Source organism: Melitaea cinxia, chromosome Z (assembly GCF_905220565.1).
Source record: "Melitaea cinxia chromosome Z, ilMelCinx1.1, whole genome shotgun sequence".
Classification (NCBI taxonomy): domain Eukaryota; kingdom Metazoa; phylum Arthropoda; class Insecta; order Lepidoptera; family Nymphalidae; genus Melitaea; species Melitaea cinxia.
This window is the reverse complement of record NC_059424.1, coordinates 18,957,883-18,981,951: the sequence shown is the minus strand read 5'-3', so window position 1 is coordinate 18,981,951 and position 24,069 is coordinate 18,957,883. Positions and strand designations below refer to the sequence as shown.

The 24,069-nt window shown below is 31.1% G+C and overlaps 1 protein-coding gene across 1 annotated transcript; it reads right to left on the bottom strand.

Annotated features, from left to right (window-relative positions):
- Positions 1-11,529: 11,529 nt before the first annotated feature.
- LOC123668740 (JNK-interacting protein 1) lies at positions 11,530-21,351 on the bottom strand. Its single transcript, XM_045602434.1, has 8 exons — positions 21,257-21,351; positions 20,879-21,105; positions 17,858-18,112; positions 16,803-17,003; positions 14,496-14,613; positions 13,379-13,541; positions 12,715-12,896; positions 11,530-11,659 (listed from the first exon to the last, which is right to left on the bottom strand). Exons 1-8 carry the CDS (start codon positions 21,337-21,339, stop codon positions 11,587-11,589), a joined length of 1,302 nt encoding a protein of 433 aa, XP_045458390.1. The 5' UTR covers positions 21,340-21,351; the 3' UTR covers positions 11,530-11,586.
- Between the last annotated feature and the right edge of the window lie 2,718 nt (positions 21,352-24,069).

The following is a 24,069-nucleotide window of genomic DNA, read 5'->3' as shown; positions in this document are numbered from 1 at the left end:
GATAGTAGGCGATTACCGTAGCCAACCTCCCCCCTCAGGAGATCGATCACCTTACTTACCTCAGGAACACAACACTGCTTGAATGTAGATTGTTTTTCATTATATATGTTTGTTATTTCACGCAACAAACAACTCAAGTATTGTTCATAGGCCAAGTTTCGTAACGATATCTTTACTAATATTATAAAGCTGTAAAGTTTGTTTTTTTGAAACGCGTTCTAGCCAGTACTAATTTAAATAGTCTTTTGGCGTCGGATAGTCTACCGAGAAGGGCTATAGGCTATATAATATTCAAATACGTGAGTGAAAACACGCAGAAAATCTAGTTCCCAATTGATTAGAAATAACCCCGTTATAATTTAATGTCATATATATATATTGAAATTGAATTGAAATGAAATGAAATTTATTAAACAGAAACAGAAAATATTTTACAATTTCAGACATATAGTTGTAGTTACGTTATAAAATACAGACAAAACAGTATTTATGTAAGGAAGCTCTATTTCTAACCTATTCGTTACGTATTATTTCCTTGATCCTTTAATCATATTAATTTCTTTTTAAGTGATCGCTTATACTATAAAGAACCTTATTGGTGTCTTTTAAGACTCTTGGATTCATAGACCTAATATGCTTATTTATTTTGTGTATGCTTATTTTAAATATTTAATAATATATCTGTGCACTGGATTTTAAACCCCTGCCGCCTAAAGTAGGAAAGTCCTGTATCTTAGGCAGGCAGTGATTCCTCCAGTAATTATAGCACAAGTTAGATATATGCATGTTTGGTGTTTTGTCTTATTATACAAACATTTTTATATATATTATTTATATATATATCTTTTATATTTATGACATATATCTGGAGTGATGTGTGCCCGTCCGCCAGTAAGTGTGAGTGAAAGAGAGAATGAGAGTGTGAGTTTGTGTATGTATGTGTGTGTGTGTGTGTGTGTGTGGGTATGTGTGTGTGTTCGAATATATGTTCTAGATGGTGTGATCATTGTTTTATTCTTTAATTGGAACGAGCGGGTGATCCATTAGATTGCTTCCTGTGCTTCCTTTTGTTACAAAAAATTATTTTTATTTCAGCCCTGATATTGTGCATAGTAAAGTATGATATGAATTAAAATTAATATTGAATAATTAATAACTATAAATCGACTACGAAATTAACGACGAATCAACAATCATACCCAGGGCTGGGTCACCAGACGCGTATATATATACTAGCTGACCCCGTAAACGTTGTTTAGCCATATATGTTATTAACCCCCTTAATCCCACACTTATTACTTAGGGATGTGAAAAATAGATGTTAGCGGATTCTCAGACCTACCCGATATGCATACAAAATTTCATAAAAAACGGTCCGTCCGTTTCGAAGGAATGTTGTAACTAACATTGTGACACGAGAATTGTAAGATAAACGCCATGTCCAGGGTCAGACAGTCATGTATAGCTGAGCGAATTAAACTCAATATCTTTACCAACTTACTCTTGTTACTACCCGTTTTAGTATCTAAATTTCATAAAAATCAAATGAAAAATGTAAACATTTTGATAAATAATCCAGTAGGCTACATATTTCAGGGCCTGCAATGAGGCACACCCTTCAATAGCGTTTACTAAATGTTGAAAAGCTATTCACGTTCACAATAAAACCTATAAAAAGATTATCGAATAGTTAGTACGAGTATAAGAATAAGGCGAACGTCTGTCCTAGCTAGTTCGATGCTCAGCCTTTTATAGGTTTCCATTGTTGATCTTTTTCAGTAACAATTCTACCTTACACAAATGTTTTATTTTTTGACTAAGGACCGGTTTCACTAGTTGTGAATGACCCTATTTGACGGATAAGGTATCTGACAGTTAAAAGCTTTTGATTAATCATTCTTTTTGCCTCCGAATTCTACTATATCTATGAGATGTATATAATTATATATCTTATATATAAAATTCTCGTGTCACAATGTTAGCTACAATACTTCTCCGAAACGGCTGCACTGATTTTTATGAAATTTGTGTGCATATCCGGTAGGTTGGAGAATCGACCAACATCTATTTTTCATACTCCTAAGTTATGGGGGGGGGGGGGGGGTTAAAGGTTTTAATGACATATGCGGCAAAACAACGTTTACAGAGTCAGCTAGTATATATATTCTTATATCTATTGTAAATATTATATATATATATATATATATATATATATATATATATATATATATATATATATATATATATATATATATATATATTTATATATATATATATTAATTAATTCCTATTTCCCTTGGTCACGCCATCACGTGTAATGGACGGATTTCGAAAAATTCTTTTGTATTAATTAATGTCAGGAGGAGGTTCTTACGAAAGGAAAAATTAAGAAAATTGTTTGGAAAATTAGAAAGCTTAAAATACTTTACCACCATATAAAATAATTTCTAATCTGAACTTAGCGCTTTGGACAATATAATCTTTTTCAATGTTATCTTATGACGTTCGACATAGAGTTGACAGAATGCGTGCTTCAGATATTGTCCAAGAGCACCCACATTTTTTCAACATTTTTTTTAATTAACTATACCAATTCGAATTCAATATTCATAGTTAAGACAGGACATCGTCTGTCTGGTCAGATAGTATCCAAAAAGTATTTTCATTATAATGAGTGAAATTCGCGTAAACATTAGAAAACAATATATATTCTATTCGCATATAGTAATCTTAGTTTTATTTTATTGATTGAGGAGAAACAGGTCCTACTGCTTTGTTCGCCCCCCCCGCTGTCAACATTACAAGACCAAAATCATTTTAAAAGAAAATATTCGAACAAGTAGAGAAATTCAATAACAATAATAATATGGGGCAGTACATCAAACATCGTTTAATTTTACTTATTGTTACAACTAGTGGTTGCCCAGCGGTCGGAATTCGACCATAATTGAAAATTTTAATTAAAAAAAAACATAAATGAAATTAAAGAACCTTTTCAAAAAAATTCAGTTTGACTATATATAGACTTTGACAATCAACAAAAGCGCAGGTATAAATGCGCGCGTGTGTGTGTGTGTGTGTGTGTCAAATAGACAGTAGTGTCGATAGTGTTCTTTTTAATGATTAGTGTATTTTTATGCATAATTAAAAAAATATAATATATTAAGATACTGCACTCCTTCTCTACATAAAATATAGGTGTACGAAATTTAATACTTCTCCGTCCGCGCGATTTTCGTTAAAATGGGTACAAAGTTTTGCTCCACTTATTAATATATAGATAGACTAGCTTACTCGGCAAACGATGTCTTGCCGCTAAACGCTATTTAAAAATAGGGGTTGGTGGTAGAAGGGTAAAAATTTGGGGTTGTATGTATTTTTCAATGCCAAATCATAATAAAATAAAGAATAAATAATTTATCTAAAAAAATTAGGGGTGGACTACCCTTAACATTTAGGGGTATGAAAAATAGATGTTGTTCGATTCTCAGACCAATATGCACACAAAATTTCATGAGAATCGGTCAAGCCGAGTTTAACTACAAACACCGCGAGACGAGAATTTTATATATAAGATGTGAATGTTTACAATTCGTAATTATCCGTGAAGCCTACTTCTACCAGGAAAATCAATGTTTTTGTCGTTGTTGTAGTGAGACCTGGCATTTGTTCAAATTATAACATTTGCCAAGAACTATCTAGTTCCTATAAGTTTTTTAAGTTAGACATACTATTCTTAAGCAAATTAAGTATTTTAATACAATAATTTACTCTTACTTTAAATAAAATTACTTTAAAAAAAATTTACGTAGCCCTGAAATATTATGTACAATTTCAGTCAAATTATATACATAGTAATAGTGGAAAATTTAAAGTATAACCAAAACTTTGTGCACGTGGTGGATACACGAAATTAAAATTATTATGCAACTAGCTTTACCCGCGACTTTGTCTGCGTGGAATAGTGACATTGGAAAGCATTTTTTATAAACACCGTTGTTGAAATATTTACGTTTAACTTGATTCTTTAAATTGCCATAACTTTTTTATTTATGAACTGATTGACATAAAAAAAAAACATTAAATGTTAAGTGAAGCTTACTATAATATATTAGTGCCACCACATCTAATATGAATAAACAGTTTCTGAGATTAGCGTGCACTAACGCACAGACAAACAGACAAAAATTCTAACAAGCATTGTTTAGTAGCTACTTACCATTTGCGTTGATAGAGGTTTTTATTGACGTTTAAAACATTTTTATTATATGTATTGTTGATGATGACATGATAATATGCAGGCGTTTCAATGCAGTTACAATTTGAGTTATTAACGACATCTAGTGTCAACAGCAGAAACTAAACTAAAATAACGCTACCTATTGACGACAGCACTACATTTACAACGCCATCTTGTGCCGAATATGTAAATTACTTTAAAGGGGAAACTAACGTCTTCCCGGCAAACTATAACTACATTATTCAAAGAAAACAACAGATGGCGCTCGTAATTAAATCTATGTAGCGCTTACAATTACAGTCAATTAAATCATTAGTACCGGATTTTTATTGGAATTAAAAAATATATTGAAAACGATCAATTAGTCATTATTTTAATTATAGCCCGTGATCATGTGGACAGGCAATAGGAATAATGGGTACACTTTAAAAAAAATGGGTGTGAAGAATGAAAATGAAGTTAAACTTCTTTAGCTCCATCTCGCAGTCAACTTCCGTTCGCCTCGCCCGATCTGACTTTTCGTAACGTGACGCATTCACCAGCTTACTACCCAAGTCAAGCGTACATAAAGAAATTTTTAGTTAAAAAGTTACATTTTTAGGTATGTTTTTATTATACGTAAAAAAAAAAAACAAGAAATCAAATAAATACACAAACAAACGATAAAACAATATATGCTTATTATAATTATGTTGCACTTATTAATTATGAAAATATAAAATTTAAAACGAAATTCAATAATAATGTTAGAATAATCATCACATTAATTTAAAGTACCTGCGTGACCGAGCTTGGGTTGGTATATTTTTGTAGTAAATCGTTTTTTTGGACATCATATTTAAATACGAAATAAAAATTGATAAAATGTGAATAATATTTTTAATTCTACTGACGTAATAACAAAAAATATGAACTGATTATTTAAATAAAAATGGACGAGTGCAATTAGAAAAAAAAGGAAAAAATAATCGATCTGAACTTCTGAAGACATGTGAATTTCATCCGCCGTCTTCTCATTTCGGGAACAGCCGGTTTCCCACCTGAGCTATTATAACCTTGTAAACAATGGTGTAATTTATCTTCATATTCTAATTATATTGTAGCAGTTTTTCAATGCTTGAAAACATGGTCAAAACGACATTTTAAAAAAATAGCTTGATCGATTTATCGCCCCCAAAACCCATGCAAATTGAATATCATGAAAAACAGCTAGCAAATTAGATAGCAGCGCCACCTACCGGGTCCCATAAATGTAGTTAGAGAGGTAGAAGAGCAGAGTTACTGCCAGAGTCTTAGAATTGTACCCGCAAGAAAATTTAAGTCTATCATACTAGTCGTTACAAAAATAAATTAATTTAATAATTCAATTTACAACATAACATACATTAACACATAAATACGTAGTAAAAATATCCTAACTTCTTCAAAATTGTTTAAAATCGCTTCGCTTCAGCCTGTAATATCCCACTACTGGGCATAGGCCTCTTTCCCCATGTAGGAGAAGGATCAGAGCTTAATCCACCACGCTGCTCCAATGCGGGTTGGCGGATATTCCCTACTATGAGTAACGTTCGCTATCAGGTGTGAATGATAACAAGCGGGACCGACGGCTTATCGTGCTCTCCGAGGCATGGTGGGGAGACCCACAAGAACTGCACAAACACCCAGACCACAGTAAACACCTGTATGGCCAATACAAATGTTTGTCATGTGCGGGGATCGAACCCGCGACCGCCAGCGCAACAGGTACAATCCATGGCTGTAACCGTTGGGCAACGCGGCGTTGTTTAAAATAATTGTATTAAAAACTAAAAAAAAAACTGACTTCAATTACATCGACAAGTAATACAACGTAGGTATACGTGAAAATAGTCAAGTAAATATGCATTAAAGATTACTCAAAAAGTAGTCATCAGGCCTCGATTTTATTTAAATAGGATCACATTTATGCGCATCCGCTTTATATCGAGTTATATCTAATAATGTATCTAATAATATATCTAATAAAATACATACATGACTATTTTTCGTCGACCTAGTCGACGTAGCATTAAGTCACATCACTTTTCACTGCGTGTACCGATTTGATGATTCTTATTTTATTCGAAAGCTGGGTACTTGTATTATAGTAGTATATGATTTTGATGGAGGTCTGAGTAGTGTTTTTGAGTTATCGCTAATAATCCGCATTTTTTGAACAATTTTTTTCGTCTACCTACCTCTTATTAGTTCATGTAATTGACGTCGATTTTTTCTTGTTTGCAAGCAGACACAATTATTTATATGATGTTCAACATTTATCGATTTTGTCAATCAATTTTTTAGGTTTTTAGAATATAAAGCAAGAAATACATGTATTTTTTCTTTCATCAACAAATAAAAAAAGAATATCATAAATAACTTTTTCTTGAAAAAAAAATCAAATAATGAAAAGTATTACAAAACTTTTAAAACATACCATACACTCGTACATTGACTAGCTTTTTTGGCACAGTTTGTGGTGGCCCTGTTTTCTACTTTACGCGTTACGGGTTCGATTCCCGCCTGAGTCTGGGTGTAATATTTGTAAGTATTTATTTGTATATGTATTATTTCTATAAATATTCCTAAAAAAATCTTTCGCTATAACAGTCAGCTGTTACCTATAGCACAAACAATGAGTTGTTTACCATAGGAACAAACGACTGTGTAAGATAATTATGATTTATTATTTATTATAATATACAATTTACTACTCGTTCAAACGACAATTATAATATGGTCGATGTTTGTCTTGTTTGAACAACGATACAGTTGTCGTGCAGTTAGACTTTCTTACCTTTTTGTGTTTGATGATAACAATCTGCAGTGCGTTTTCACATTTACACCTGAATTTTGCGGAAGTGCACACCTGTACGTCACCTACTAAAGTAACACAAAAGTCTTGCCGCTGAATAGACCAAAACAATTTAATTAAAGAAATTTTCATATACTAATGTTTTATTAGATCTTCAAAATTTCAGTCAAAACTTCACCTTAACTTTGAGTTTAGTTATAATTTCTATGATTTTCACATGAGCATACTGTTTATATAATTTTAAAACCTCAAAAATAACACGTGTAGTTTTTTTTTTTATGTCGCTAGGTCGGCAAACAAGCGTACGGCTCACCTGATGGTAAGCGATTACCGTAGCTTATAGACACCTGCAACACCAGAAGCATCGCAAGCGCCTTTCCAACCCAATCCCCAATCCCCCCAGGAGCTCTGGTCACCTTACTCACCAACAGGAACACAATACTGCTTGAAAACAGTATTATTTTGCTGTGATCTTCTGTAAGGTCGAGGTACTACCCCAGTCGGGCTTCTCCATATTTTGAGCAGGACATTCCTGCTGTGCCCTACCTCAGTTGAGTTTGTTTAGTGGGTGAAAATTTAGCGTCTATTTATTGGGTTTCGTTCATGTTATTTTGGTGACTAAATTCCGTTAGTGGAAAATTTGTTCTGAACGCAGTCTTGAAACACGTGGCGTTGTTTGACACGGTTTGATTTGAACAATTTAATTAGAAAATTTAGACGAAAATGCAATTAGGTACACTTATCGACTTCGTAGACGGTGTTCACGACTCTAGTCTGGATATTTTAGGCTTGCTATGCTTCAAAGTATAACCTGTTATCCATATCATATAACATGAGGTAACTTAAGGTTGTGACTGGTGTGCGATGAGGACTTGTGTAAAGTGGCCTGACGACGACTGAGTAAAAATAAAACACATGAAAATCAGTCCCACATAATACCATTTAATGCTTTACGCAACTTGTCAAATACGCTATTAAAGTATTGGAAAAATAAATAATATTTTTTTTTCTTCGTCGTCTTCACAGCATCATATAGCTTTGTTGACCATAACTGACTTTCTCGAAATATTCTGTTATTTTATGAGATATTTACAAAAATTCATATCACGTCTATGATACAATGCCTTAATTTCTTATAGAAAATTAATTTATACATTAATTATTTATTTTTAACATTTCATAGCTTAAAAATTACTTGCATGAATTTGTATGATATGTATATTTTAAGGAGTATACCTTCTTTTTTAACCGACTTCCAGAAAATGGTGAAGTTCTCAATTCGAATGTATATTTTTAATGTTTGCTTTATCAGAACTTTTGACATGATGGACCGATTGTTTTTTTTTTTTTTTAATAAAAAGGTGTTGCATGTCATGTGGTCCCATTTAAATTTAATTGAGATCCGACAAGTACTTTTTGAGTTATATGTAATAATGCGTATTTACTTGACTACTTTTTTCGTCGACTTACGTTGTATTATACTACATAACTTTTTACAGGGTCTAACTTATATTAATGATTTGCCTGATCTGAGTTTTGAAAAACTTTTGATGTAATAAATTGCTAATCCTTAAAATTTAAAGCTTAAGACTATTTAAATATGTAATTATTTTGGAGATGATTTATTTTATTTGAAAAAAAAATATCAAAATCTATTTTGACCATTATACGGTCGAAAGTTACAATTTTTATTATGGAACTGAAAAAAAAAATGATTTACGTTTGAACCGCGTTTGTGTTATTTATCGAAGTCCGTTTTTTTCTTTATTTTGTTTATTACAAAATTTAATAGCGGCATTGAAACAAGACATCGTATCATAAATATGATTTATATTGCAATCTAAAACCATTATTCACATTTTAATTAAACGTAATAAATAAAACATTACTTGTCTTTTTTACTCCAAACCATTTTTCAATTTGTTAGAAAAGACGAACTATATTTTCTTTATGCTACGTTTAATTAAACTTTATGAATAATAGGATAATATCTATTTACAGTGTAACGTTATAGAAATCGGTGTAGATATATTATTGTGTACTTTCGTATTATAATTTTTGATTATATTGAACATTCTGATAGGTATTTGTAGGAAATACAGTGCCGGAGTGTAAACCATTGAAAATAAACATCTTTATAGCATTAATCTAAACAATACAACCGATAAACACCGCTACAATACCTAATCCATATACATCTTAAACATTTAGAAAAGATAGATAAGCGAAACACGCTTGATTTGAGAATATTGATCGAGATTCAAAAGTAAAACTACACCAGAAATCAACTGTTTTATATCACAGTTTATAGAGATTCATTATTTGATATTCCTCCACGTTTGGCTTTATTATATTGTGTAAATCGTTAACCCATTTTATCATTATTTGAATTATTACATAATATAGTGCTGTTGGTATCGCCTTATAACTTGGTGATGTCAAATTATTTTTTACCTTAGAATACCCTATGTGAGGTTAAGCGTTTAGAAATATTGTATCGATTATTGTAAGCAAGGCAATGCAAGGCTTGTGTGAAAATTTGGTTACTATTGAATACAATAATAAAACTTTTATATATATACATACTTTATATGAGGCGACAGTGATCATTTGCTGTAAAGTAAAGTTACTTGCAGAAAATCATATCTACCATATAAATTTTGTAAAATATTGCTATATCTATTGTCGAAAATTTGAGTTATTTTTATATTAAAATCGATTTTATTTTAATTATTATTAATGTATCCTAAAACTAGTTAATTTTTCAAGCTGTTGCGAAACTTTCTTAATATTTTTGTTCCTTCTATACCAAATCAAATGACACTAAATATTTAGGTTATTACTAGCCATATATATAAATATTTATACGTAAAGAAAGGAATTCGTTCTGGATAACTTTCACATGGGCGCAAGAAATTTGATTAATAGGTCTCTGCAGTTATAAATACGCTATAAATAACAATATTGAAGATGCCTCTCTAAAGGGAACCAATTTCGTAAGAGCTTATTTTGAAGTTAACGTGCAAACAACAATGATACATAAGCTAGGAATAAGTTACTATTTCGATTTATAATTAGATTGATTATTAACGTTATTTTAGACCAATAAAGCCAATATATTATTGCTGGCTTTGAAATACACAGGCCGAAGACGGGCAGCAGCATCTTGGATGCGACAAAGCCAGCTCTGCGGTCGCCTGACCAGCGTGGTGACTATAAACAACTCCCATGAGTTCCCACCATTTTGGGCGCGAACTTGAGGAGGCCTATATCCAACAGTGGACTGCGATAGGCTGATGTGTGATTATTGGCGCAATTTAGGTTCTTAAATCGATGATATATTAAAAGGCATTTTGTCAAAATTATAATATAAAAATTAATAATTATGATATAATATAAAAATTATAATATTATTCCAGTATGGAATAATAATTGTGTTGCTTTACCCTGCACGCGTTGCTACGTTTTTTTTTTTGGGTCGTACCAACCAGTACCAGAAACTTTCATGGGCTCATGCAAAACACTTTGCTGAAGATCATGACATTATCAAATGTTTACGATTCTACAAAGGATATACAGACAAACATTCATTTCTAATATATAGATTTACAGATTACAGATTACAGATTAACTTGACGGATTTTTTACTAGCTGTAACGGATCCTCCGTTATGCAACGCCTGCCTACGAATGCCTGAAATGAATGGCAGATCCAATACGTTTGTAAGATTTTATAACGTGAAGTCAGACTTAGAGAGTTAGATATTTCATCTACAACGGTCAGTTTTATTACAAATTTAGTTTCAGTTTTGTTACATAATTGTAATACAACATAACTTGTATGATATTTGTGTTTGTTGTTCTTTATAAGTCTTGAACTAAATAATATTAAACAAAAAAAACAAAAAAAAAACAACATAGGCCAAAAAATACCTACTTCGCATAAGTTGCACATTTTAAATCTAGTCTATTTATATTTTAGTTTATAAAGAATTATGCTTGATCTACGCTTTAACAAACTTAATGCGTTTGCGAATTTATCGCACAATTCCTGACGAAAATAGTATTATTTGATGTGTAGACTTACTTATAACTAATACTCGTAGATTTTTCTCTTAAAATACTAGAAGTACCATAGTTTCAAATGGTGATAAGATTTTCTGCAGAGTTACCAAAGTTTATGGAATGTTTCACAGTCACTTAGCGTTTTCCTCTTTAAGGTTTGAGCGTTTATAAAAAGGCTTATTTTTTGAGGTATAAAATGGAGTTAGTCTAAACTACATTAATCGAAGGCTTACCAACGCGAATGCTACGTTATTATAATATTAAATTTATAATTTTATATTATAAGAGAATTTTTTCTTCTTGCTACCTGTCGAATGAAGTTGTATTTAAAATAGTTTAAACGTGAAGTCATATACGTTATCACGCTAAGAGTCTGTGAATTTTCTTTATTCTTTTTAATACATAAGCGTAAAACGAAGACAAAAAGTCACTTTGCTTTTTTTGTTTTATTCTATGTAGATATCTTCAATTGGATAAGCGGTTTCAATGAACTTCTGATAGAACCTTTGAAACGCCCTCCTGAAATAAAAATATAACATGCATGTAAAATCCTGTTCTTATACTTTGTAATATTCAATAAAACAGTATCTGACATATTACACTCAGCTTTAAACTCTTTTTTTACTCCACAAAAATATATAATAATAAATATATAAATATGAACCATAAAAATGTATACGTGAATAAACTTTCGAACTACTGCACCAAATTTTTCATCATTATCAGGACAATATTCCTTTTAAAGAAAGTTAAAAAATGCATATCATTACAAATAAATAAATAAATACAATAATGGTAAAAAGTTCTTCGGATAAGCTATTGTATATAAAATAACGTCTTAATTGTACAAATTTTGTTAGCGTTTAAGATTTTCTTATATGTATATCTATCTATACAAATAAATAAAATCGAAGTGTCTGTTTGTAATATTAAATAACCGCTTTTTACTAAAAGCATATGGATTTATACACGGTACATATAGCAAATTAACATTTTTTTTTATAATTTTTGTCTGTCTGTCTGTCTGTTTGTTGTTCCGGCTAATCTCTGAAACGGCTGGACCGATTTTGACGAGACTTTCACTGGCAGATAGCTGATGTAATAAGAAGTAACTTGGCTACTTTTATTTTAGGAATTCATTTATTATATAACTCTGTGAACTGAACAATAACTTGCTAAATATATAGTCGCGGGCACAGCTAGTCTGGTGTATAGTAAATGCGTCAGACATTTTTCAGTGCTGTTTTTTATACTATACAATTAAAGGACAAATTAAAATGATTGATTTTTAGTAACTATAAACAAAAAAAGTTAAGATTTTTGATATGAATTATTTTTCTTCAAGTGATTTTTTTTAGCATCTACTGATTATCTCTATTTCTTTTATTTGAGACTAAATTTACATACCACATACATACATTACATTAGCTGACAATGAACTAATTAATAAAGTAAGTAACTTTCAATATCAATTTAAGACAAAAAAGTAGATTTAAAAATGCTAAAAAAAAAACTTCGATTTTAATTAAACCCATTTTTGTCGAAAATAGAAGTATAAAAGTAGTACTTCTCACCCAACAGCTTCCGCTACAGGCCTCGTCGATTCCGATCCTCTGAAGACGTGACAAGCAAATCTCTGTAGCGTCGGATGCTTGGTTATGAAACCCAAGTACCGATGATCGCGAGGATGAAAAGCGCAGAAGGAAACGTTCTTGAGGGAGTAAAAGTAGTCGATGCAAGGACCACTTCGACTCCGCTGAAGAATTAAGGTTTTTTTTTTTTAAGATAACAATAATACGAAACGCGTAAGTGTTATTATTACTCAAAATTAATAAAACGATTATTCTTTATGATATGTTAAAACAAATTTCTCATAATCTTTGTGAGATTGTACTTAGTATTATCGATAGGATACAAAAAGAACTTATTCTCTACACTAGTAGTAGAGGCTCTTTCAACCGAAACTCATCTTTACAGGCTTAATTTCTGTTCAATATTTTCAAGCAAAATAGTTAATTTTAAAAAGCTACATCGATTGAAGCTATGGAAATTGATTATAACAAAAAAATCATTGGAGTCGATACACTTACAATTGCTTGGGTTAAAATTATTTAAAAGAGTAATTTTTTTTGTAAAGTATCAAAATTATATAATTTATTTTTGTTAACATCTCAAACTTCACCGTTGTCGGTATTTTTAAATACTCTGATTTACTGATTTGTTCTTAAAAAAACTTACGTCAGGTTTCGATCGATCGACCATTCGAAGACCTTGGTCTGATACTTCTAATATGCAAGGTTGTGTCCCGGGTTCGCCGTTACATTCACCTACTATTTTTTTAACAGCCTGACATACCACTCCTGTCCCTTTGTGTGCTAAAGTTTCAACTGATCCCATGTACCTGGAAAAATAGTTCTACTTTATTTACATGTTTATATATATATTAGGATAATTTACACATTTATTTGCCTATCCGAATGTATAAGTACACACAGTAAAAATTCATGCGTTATAATATAACGACGGTCGACGAAAAAATAGTCAAGTAAAAACGCATCATTATATATAACTCAAAAAGTACTTGTAAGATATTTAATAAATTTAAATGGGGCCACATGACTTACACCACACCTTTAAATTAAAAAAAAAAAATCATCGAAATCGTTCCACCCAGTCAAAAGTTCTGACATATAAATCGTTGTCTTTGATGTGTTTATGTATGTGTTTGCGTCGCATAGAATGACAAAAAAAGGCCAAACGAAAGTCACAAAATCTTTTTAATTATATTTATATTTTGCTATAAAATTTGGTAAAAATAATTGAATTAAAAGCACAACTTAAGACTGGAAACTTTTTCAATCGATCTGTTTATTATTGTGACTTGTTTGTTTACGTCGTCGTTTTTTTTTAAGAACTCTTTTGGATATCAGACAAAGAAAAATCGGCAACAACAAAATTATGTAATGTTTTGTCTGACTACCGCTTTTTGATGTTTTTTTTACTTTTCTTTTTAATTGTCAAGAAAATTTTTAATCATTATCATCGCAAGAGTTTACTATTCTTGACTTTTTCTTGCAAATTAGTTACGGTTTTAAGATATTTTTTTGAGCTATTGTACTTATAAAAATGTATAGTGTATTTCTGTCTACTGAAATAAATAATAGTTTGATTAAAAGATTGATACTAGGAAATCTCCTGTACTGAACATATATATATCCTTATTCTAAATTTGTAAGCATGTTCTGAAAGAAATATACTTTTTAACGGTAAATTATCGCTATCGCGATTTCTTTTATATATATTTTCTCATGTAGTAAAAAATACATTACATAATACCTTTTGTAAATGTACCTACCCTAATAAATATCTTTCTCTTTTAACTTTGGCATTTGCGGGATCAAAATCATTATAATCCATATCCACTGCGTAAGCTGACGGAAAAATACCTTGTTGACCTGTTCGTAAATTAACACCTGAAATAGAAATTAGTGTTTTTAATGTTACTTTGATAAAATATTTAAAGAAACAGAAGTCTAGCAGATAATGGTAACTTATTGGTAGCATTTCATTTGATTAAGTATAGAAGTTTCTTTTATTTTCAAAATTCATCATGCTTATTCTATCGTGATTTGTGCGTTGACATATAATTGTTTTAAGGTTAAAATCAAAGTACATAATTATCCTGGCATAAATGTTGTTACAAAGAAAAAAAAAAGCATTTTTTCATTGCACGTAACATTTATTACTATTACAGTATGTTCGTTAAATACATTCATATAAAACCATTGAAAATATATAAAGCTTATTCGAAGTGGTCTCCATTGGCTGCAATATAGTCCTTTAAACGGCGAGCCCAGTTATCGTTAATAGAGGCATGCACTCTTTCCATGGGAAAATTCTTCACTGCCAATCGAATTGTTTGTTTTAGGGATTCCAAATTATCATAACATTTAGAGCAAGCCAAACTCTCTCTCTTTCCTTATCCTACATGGGGAAAAAGGACTATGCCCAGTAGTGAGATATTACAGGCTGAAACTCTCTAAAACTGACCATAAATCATAATCTAGCGGATTACGATCGGGACTAGATGACGGCCAGTCTTCAGCTCTGATGAAGTCCGGAACGTTGATCCACCAAGATTAGGTAGATTGAGCTTCATGCGAGTCTTTTTAAAAGGAACATTATTGGTTATTGAACATGGTATTGTTAAGAGGCTTAACTACCGTCTGAAGAATATAGGTAAATCGGCACAAGTATCTTGATATACTTGTGCCGATGTTTTGATACCTCTTTCACAAAAATATGGCTCACTCACTCCTTCATAGCTAACGCTCCACTAACCATCACTGAAGTCGGGGATAATTCCCCCGTTTTACTCTGTTGACTAATTAAGAAACTTCCTTAGAGCTTCGAGCTTCGAGATATGGTCTTTGTTTTTTTTTTGTTAAAATATTGCTCAATCGTAAAAATTTTCTCGTCCGTAAACAAAAAATTTCTTTGAACTCCTTTTGTGCATCGCTTAAGTAGTTGTTTTGATTTTACCACCTTATTCTTTTTTTTAATTGTCAGTTAAGAAATGACCAGTACGTCTCTTATATGCTGCAAGTAATAAGTCATCTTCTAAAATTTGCGTCACGGTTCTAGGTGCTATCTTCATCTACCGAGATAAAATCTTTTATTTTCGGACAGGATTTCTTCGAATTTTTTCGAATCCTTTCCCTTACTGTATTGATCGCCTTTTTCTTACAAACACAAGATGGACGGCCAGATCTTTTTCTGTCACAAACAGTGGAGGTTTCATTGTAGCTATGGATAGCCCGGTACACGAACATTTGATTGATACCGAGCGTGTGGAGAGTTTTAAAAGTTGTACTCGTATTTGGTTCCATACCTACTTTGTGTAAAGCAATCACAGCGATTCTGTTTTGTTTATCACCCCACTTCATTTCAATATCACAAAATATTTTACAATGTATTGGCGCAAAAATGAGAAAACACCATGAACAATCATGTAAAAATGACAGATTCCAAATACAAATGTAATTTTTATTATTTTCAATTGTAACATTATATATAATTTCATTGTAAGGGCAAACTATGTCTAGGAAGATTTTACAATGATAAATGGTGTTGTTAATAAATCTAAGATTTTTTTTATTAAAAAAAATATTTTAACGTCTAAGTGACAAAAATATACACATACTCGTATATTTCGACAAGATGTTGTTATGTAAAAAAATCAATTAAAGAAGTCTTGACATTTATCAACATCATAACATCTCATGTAAGTGAATTTTCTTTTTGAGAATAAATTCTTTAAACCTGATTATAGTAGATTCTAAGATTAAATAGTATTGAAAGCTGGAATTTAGACTAAATAAAATTATACATAACTAAATAAATAACAGTATGAAATGGGCTAAACATAAGACAAAAGGGAACATACTGAACTGAATACCAAAATTTACTGGTTAAAAACAATCTATAGTGAAGTACGTTAAAAATGTTGTTCTCTATATGGATAACTAAGTAGATTTTTTTAAAAATATTGTTCTTACTAAAATCTTGATAAGCAAAAAGATATTCAATTACTACTTTAAGAAAATTAACCACCGGCAAATAGCAGATAAGAACATCCCCAACTAACAAGACTTATACTCACCTTCACACCATAAATCTTCTGCTTCCTTTTGTACGTAAATCGGGTCACCGATTTCAACTTCAATCTCATCGTGGTGTCTCGGATTGAATTTGTGCAGACCTCTGTGGGTTGCTTCTAACATCTCAAGTTGACTGTGAGGAACCGTTGTCATATTACCAGAAAAATTAATGCCGCTAATACTGCAACTCGATGAAGGGGAAACTGGAATAAATCGTTCTAAAATGTCCTTAAGTTCAACAAAGGAAAATTTCTGTTTTTTTTTTTTTTTTTTTTTTTTTAATAAATTCCTTAGTTTTTCCGAGATGTCTTAGCTGTCGCTAGATTCCTTTCGAACTGATTCGACAATACCGTGACAAAACAGGATGTTATTGATTTGTCTAAAAATAAATAATTCCACGAAAAATCTTATGTATTTTTCCCTTTTATTGAAGTAAATAGCCGGTATGTATTACAATTGAGTGACTACAATGGTTTATTATATTGTCATTTGTTAAGAAAAATTTTGTAAATTGAAAATCGTGAAACCGCATATGCTTAAGAGAATATATAGCAAAATTAACGGCATTTTTTTGGGAGTATTTTAATGGGCTTATTGCTACGACAGTAAATCTATAACCTCATAAGAGACTAACACTAATTTTTTATAACTGCTTAAAATTTAGGCTTTAAAGCAATATCGAGTATGAATTTAACAAATAAAATAAAATTTGAAATAAATAAATTGAAAAACCAATTGCTAATTGTTAACTATATTATTAAAATATAAGATAGTTTTCTTATCTTTCTTATCTTTCTTATTCTCCGTAACTATGAATCGTGACACGCTAGATATAAAAAGTCTATAATACGCACACTTCATGTGTAATCGCAATGGAAAAAGTATCAATTCGATATATTATAAAGATATTTATGTACCCAAAAAAAGAACTAAATTGATGAAACAAAAATATACCGGGACATAAAACTTGTCAGAAAATATCAAACACAATTATTGGAACATAAGATCAATCTTAACGCACAAAACATAAAACCCACTTAGGAAACACACTGCTTACCATTTTGCTGCAAGGGCGTCGGTGATAAGCTCTTCGGGCCTGTATCGATGGGTGAGTGCGCTGTACTGTGCCCACTGTCGACATCACCTAGACTTTGTAATCTTTCAGAATCAGGACTAGAGTCTTCGTCGAGGAGGTAGCCACACTTGAGTACCAGAAGTGGTCGTCCTTGACACCCTGGTCGTATAAGTACACCAGTTAATGCTCCTAATTCATCAGCTAATGATGCTGGCTGATTTGATGGAACTAGTGTTGCTGAAAATAGTGAGTAATTGGTTAGGGGTCCGATTTAAAAATGTATGTATCGCATTTTTTTACTCAAAAATCTGAAAAATTTGGGCGATGCGTATTCTTAAAGAAATTAAGTTTCATAGAAAAAAACTTGTTAGTAAATTAATGTAAAACAAGCCGGCCTTAACCTCACCCGGTAGTCTAATGCCTAAATAAGAACTAAAACTTTTGAAACTTCAAAAAGATAATTTTATTACTATTAAAGTATACAAAAATCACTATTACACAGAAAAATAATTATATTAACTATTTTAAAGATGGCGTTGAAGTCAGTCTCCTTAAAAGAAAAAAACCTGGGCGGCGCGCGATGATTAAGCTCTTCTATCGATCTGAAATAAAAAACAAAACAGATTTTTAATAATTATAAATACACTTATCGTAGGACGAAAAATAACAAAACAATTTTTTTTTTTTTTTTTTGAAGAAATGGCGCGTTGTTGAAATTTTTAGTTCGAAAATTTCTATTTTTTAATCACGTTGTGCATGTAAAAAAATAAAAATATTTAAAATTTTATTTTTCGTCTTGCGATAGCTGTTTGTGTATTAAATAACATATTAAAATTTGAAATGAATCGATCGAGCAGTTTTTCTTTTTTGCCGCGCGCCAGGCAGAAAAAAAGTAGTTTTGAGATAAACGCATTTAAAATTTTGGTCAAGGAAATTCTCAAGAAAATTAGATTTGAACCTATACTTACGATTAATCAGATATTCCAGCACCTTATAGTATATCCTCAGTTCTTTCAAACTGTTCAATTCCTTCTGTTTTTTCAGCTCTCAAAACTAAAATAATTCCTTTTACTACAACTCAGGCAAAGAAACCGAAGCACCGACCAATTGTTTTGGCGCTGATCTTTTAACTAGGTTTTACAACATTAAATACTAAAAATATCGTCACTAAATTTTAACTGTATACTTGTGAAATAACATACTATACTTTCGAAATATGAAAAAAAAAATTTTTTATCGAAATTTATAGACCACCATTCGATTTTAATTATACAGTGAGCTTATGTATATTATATTTATTTATATATTTGCGAGTATTTCTAATATATAAAATTCTTGTGTCGCGGTGATTGTAGTTAAACTCCGGCTTCACCGATTCTCATGAAATTTTGTGTGCTGAGAATCGAACAACATCTATTTTTCTTTCCCCTAAATGTTAAGGGTAGTCCACCCCTAATTTTTTTTTAATTTTTAGATAACTGATTTTTTTACATTTTTATAATACAACATTAAAAAATACACCCTAAATTTTCAATCCTCTACGATCAACCCCTATACTTTTTTTGTTAATTATAAATTTTATTTTTTTTGCAAGATTTTTATTTCTATTGTGATATGGCTTAGAATAAAAAAAATTATATTACTCTTAATTTTCCACCTCTCTACGATCAACCCCTATTTTTCCATCGCAATTTTTATTTTTTTAATAATTTCCTTTAATTATGATTTTTTTCTCAATTTAATTTGATCTCCTGCCTTCACCGATCGACAACTATCAATCGATCAGTTATCCCCGCTAGATGTCTACCGTTGTCACCTCTCATCCAGCAAACATCACGGAGTAGGGATGAGAATGAAGCCAGTCTCCTGTCTTACTTACTATACCGTTTTCAGCCATATTTTTTTTTTGGTTTTACTTGTGTATCGATCGTAGCAGTGACTGTTATACGTATTATTTTAATTTTTCTGTGCACTAAATAAAGCATTTTTTCATTGTCTACAACGCTTTCGATTATAAGTAAATCCTCGCACACTTATAGTAGAAGTTTATTGGCAAAACAACGTTTGCCAGGTCAGCTAGTTTTACATATAATATTATATAGTTTTCAAAAAAAGTATTGTGCCTCGGACGCAACAAGTGAATTTAATTAAATAATATAATAAAAATGTTTGGAAACTTTTTTTTGTAGAGTATTAAGTTTTTTTTAAATTCCTAAAAAAAAGTATTTCGAACCATAAAAATATTGATATTTCTGGTATTTACAAAAATTCGAAATCGAAACGCAAAATTGAAAAAATCAATCGATGTTTAAGGCACGATTACAAGGAAGAGGCTAGTTTTACATTAATTTACTAAGAAAGCTTTTTTCTAGGAAATTTAATTACATTTAAGAATACGCATCGTTCAAAATTTTTCAGATTGATAATTTACGAGTTTTGGGTAAAAAATGTGATAAATTTAAAGAATAGTTTCTTAAGACTTAAGTCGTAACGATACATCCTTTAATATTATAACGGGCTCAAACTTTCACAATAATCTTTTTTTATGTCTACATTTTTTTAAAATCAGTACTCAATTAAATTATGTAATATTAAGTAACTCTTTTGTTAGTAGTTAAAAGATTCACATAATTTTTTGTTATATATATTGTAATATTTTTAAATTATACATGTGTATGAAATCATCACTTAACGAAATAAATAAAATGCGACACAGATAATGGGCTGTAAATGCTATGTGTTTGTATGTGTGCGAGCGAGTGTACGAGTGAGTTAATAAGTTGTCGATATTAAAATAGAGATAATAAATGATATTTTTTTTCAAATTGTCAGTTTTACTAACATTTTGATTACAAAAACAAATCGCAAGGCTTTTGCGTGAGCTAAATAATTGTGAGAAAGAAATAGAAAATCGCGTCAGCGCATTATAATGTTAAAAAATTTTCGCTGGCTGAGTATTACTGCGTAGAGAACAATAGTATCTATATACAAAATCGAACTTACGTTTCCTTGTTTTGGGTATTTCAGGTAACTTTCTCCTCCTTCTTTCGCCATTGGCGAATGTTTGGTGGAGCGGGCTGCGTTGTGCGTCGGTAACATCTGTCTGATTTACTGGAGAAGAATCTGTTTGCGTCGCATTACACTGTTCAGCCTCACCCACCTCCTCATCAGGTGTACCCTCACTTTTTGACGACGGCGATTCATCTTCCAACCCGACATTTGGCACTAACCTGTGACCAAAATTTCGAAAATCATTTACCAATATTCCAGTTTACAAATTACAAGACTTAATTAACGATTTATTGTATCAGATGTTCATGCAATAGTCTGCGTGGTATGGAATCGATAGCGATTATATTTAGTATTAATAAGTTTACTTACGAGTAAAATGGCGTTGGAGCCTTTATGTGTTGTGGTAGTTTATCGAATACCCGGCGAAATTCTTCAAATTCGCTGTCGGCCATGTCGATAATACACCTGATATTCGGATGCAAGGGGTGCATGCGCGACGCGCTCTAACGTGAAGTTTATCGACCAGAGTTCAGACTTATAATGAATAGTGCAATTAGTGCGCATGCTCGGGAAGGGTGCGCGCGCTTGCGTTCTCTTATGTGCATGTATGTCACCCTAACTAATGCTTACGTCACAGAATTCAATTTGTGAATCAGCGGGAAACCCTTAGAAAGTTATATTTAGAATTATATTATTGCTCAGATCAAATTTACTTTTATTATTAATTTTCAAAACAATTTTTTTAACAAATGAGATACTCGTTTAACTTGAAGAGATTTTTTTAGACTCATAATAAACAAAAGAGTATATATGTTTCAAATACATAGTAGGTACATGGTAGTGTGTGTGTAATGTTTTTTTTATAGATTTAATGATTATTTTTGCATAAAAAAATATTGCAAGATTCCACATAACTTCTCGATATAAACTTTTAATTGTGCAAAGTTTCATACTCCGCCATCATCAAAAACATTTAAATTTGTACTTATATGTACTTCTGTTTATATGTCTTGACCGTTTTTTTTTTTGTTTCGAATTATGTGACCTACCGTCAGCGAAACTTAGATGATTTAATTGTAACCTGTAAAATTTACACCGTAATTATTCCAGTCGAGATGTATAAATACTTGCTCTAGAACTGCTGAGAACAGTTAGGTGAAAGTGGGTTTCCTACTTGCCTTACTCCTCTTTTTATCGAAAAATATTGTCCTTTTCTTTCAGTTATTATTTAATCTTTCATGATTATATATATACTAGCTGTGCTTGTGACTTTGTCCTCGTGGAATTTAACAAAAAATATTGTTAAGTTCGCAGACTTTTAAATTTCTAAAATAAAAGTTGCCTAACTTACTCCTTGTTACACCAGCTATTTATCAGTGAAATTCTCGTCAAAATCGGCCCAGCCATTTCAGAGATTAGCCGGAACAAACAGACAGACAGACAAAAATTGTAAAATAGTTGTTTTGGTATATGTATCGTGTATACATCCATATGCATTTAGTAAAAAACGGTTATTTTAATATTAAAAACAGACACTCCAATTTTATTTATTTGTATAGATTTTTAATTATGCGTATGTTGTATATTTTGTGAACTCGTTGTGTTTCTAGAGCTTTCCATAGTTTTTGGTGTTTTAATGAGTCAGATGTCTTGTTGTAATCCACAAATGCCAAGTAGAAGTTAATACCGTATTCGTTGCATTTATCGACAATATGCTTTATAGTGTAGATGTAATCTTTTATTGAAAAGTAACATCGAAAGTCAGCTTAGTCTTTGGCTTAGTTTTCTTCTAGGATCTTTGACGAACACAAGACACAAGGTTGATATGTCTGCAGTTACTCGTAGCTATGTCGTATTTTTCACCATTTTATGTAACAATATGACAGTTAATGAAGTACACTGGTAAGGTATTTCTTCTCTGTGTTAAGTTTCGCTACACAAGTTTGTTAAATGGTATTGAGTGGTACTTTTCGAAGTGCCTATAAGTATTTATTTGATATGCCGTCACCTCTTCTTCCTACAGCACGCACGGGATTCGTTTCTTCATTGGCTACGTTGAAGCTATTAAACCATTTAAAGATTTCCAAGTAACTATGTACACTTTATATTATGTTGTTTTTACCAATATTTCCAATCTATTTATGAGATTTCCCTCAATTCTAGCCACGCATTTTTAACCCCTCCAAATTTTTTCTATGTGGCAATTAATTATGTCTGTTCTTATTTTTGTTCTAAGTCTATCTATAAACTTGTTTATCTTTTTACTTATTTCTGATATTATTAATTTCTTATTTTTCTTATTTTTCGATTAATAAAAAATATTTTTCATTGCATAATGATTGCATCAGTTTGTCTTGTCAAATGAAGTAGGAATATGAGAAAATATATTGCTAAAATCTAGGGCAGATCGACTGGGAAAGTACTTAAAGGTAGCTGAAAATCTCGGAAAAATACTGCTCCTGGGAATGAGTTATATTGACAGCAGAGATAGGTTTGTCAATAAGCATGAAGTACTTCACGTGTTTCACGAATAGCGGTGATACAAATAAATATATGGGCTCAGAAATCAGAGAAAAAAATCCGTGGTGGAACAGGCCAGGCTCCAGTTTTTCTTTTTAATTTTTTCTCTTCTTAATTATTTCTATACAAACTTTATAATTTCAAACTTAACAATTTCTATACAAAAGATCACAAGGTCATGTCAAAAGCAATTTAAAAATAAAAGTGCCGGACAACATCCGTATGTTTGCAGTGTGTCTTCATCCCGCCGACTCGAGCCAACGCACGTCCTAAGAGTTCTGTCAACAATCTAAGCCTTCAAGTCGAAAGAGCGTCTCGGGACCTACTTGAACTAAATTGTCTATAATATCATGCAGTCTTTGGGATAGTAAGCATAAAAATAGCTATGCAAAAGTTAGAAAGTTTTGGTTAACTCCATTATGTTTAATTTTGATGGATCGAAAAATATATTTAAATTTAGAAAAAATAAATAACATATTAATTTTATTTTAATGAAATAGAAAAATTGATGCAAATAAAAAAGTATAATAAGTGTAGGCTAACAATTAAATTAAGTATTATTTTTTACACTATATTTACAGAACGATACACGTATTACTGGAAGCAAAGAGGATTACTAACTAATTTCAAAATACTGCTTAAAGTTTGAATATTGTAAATTT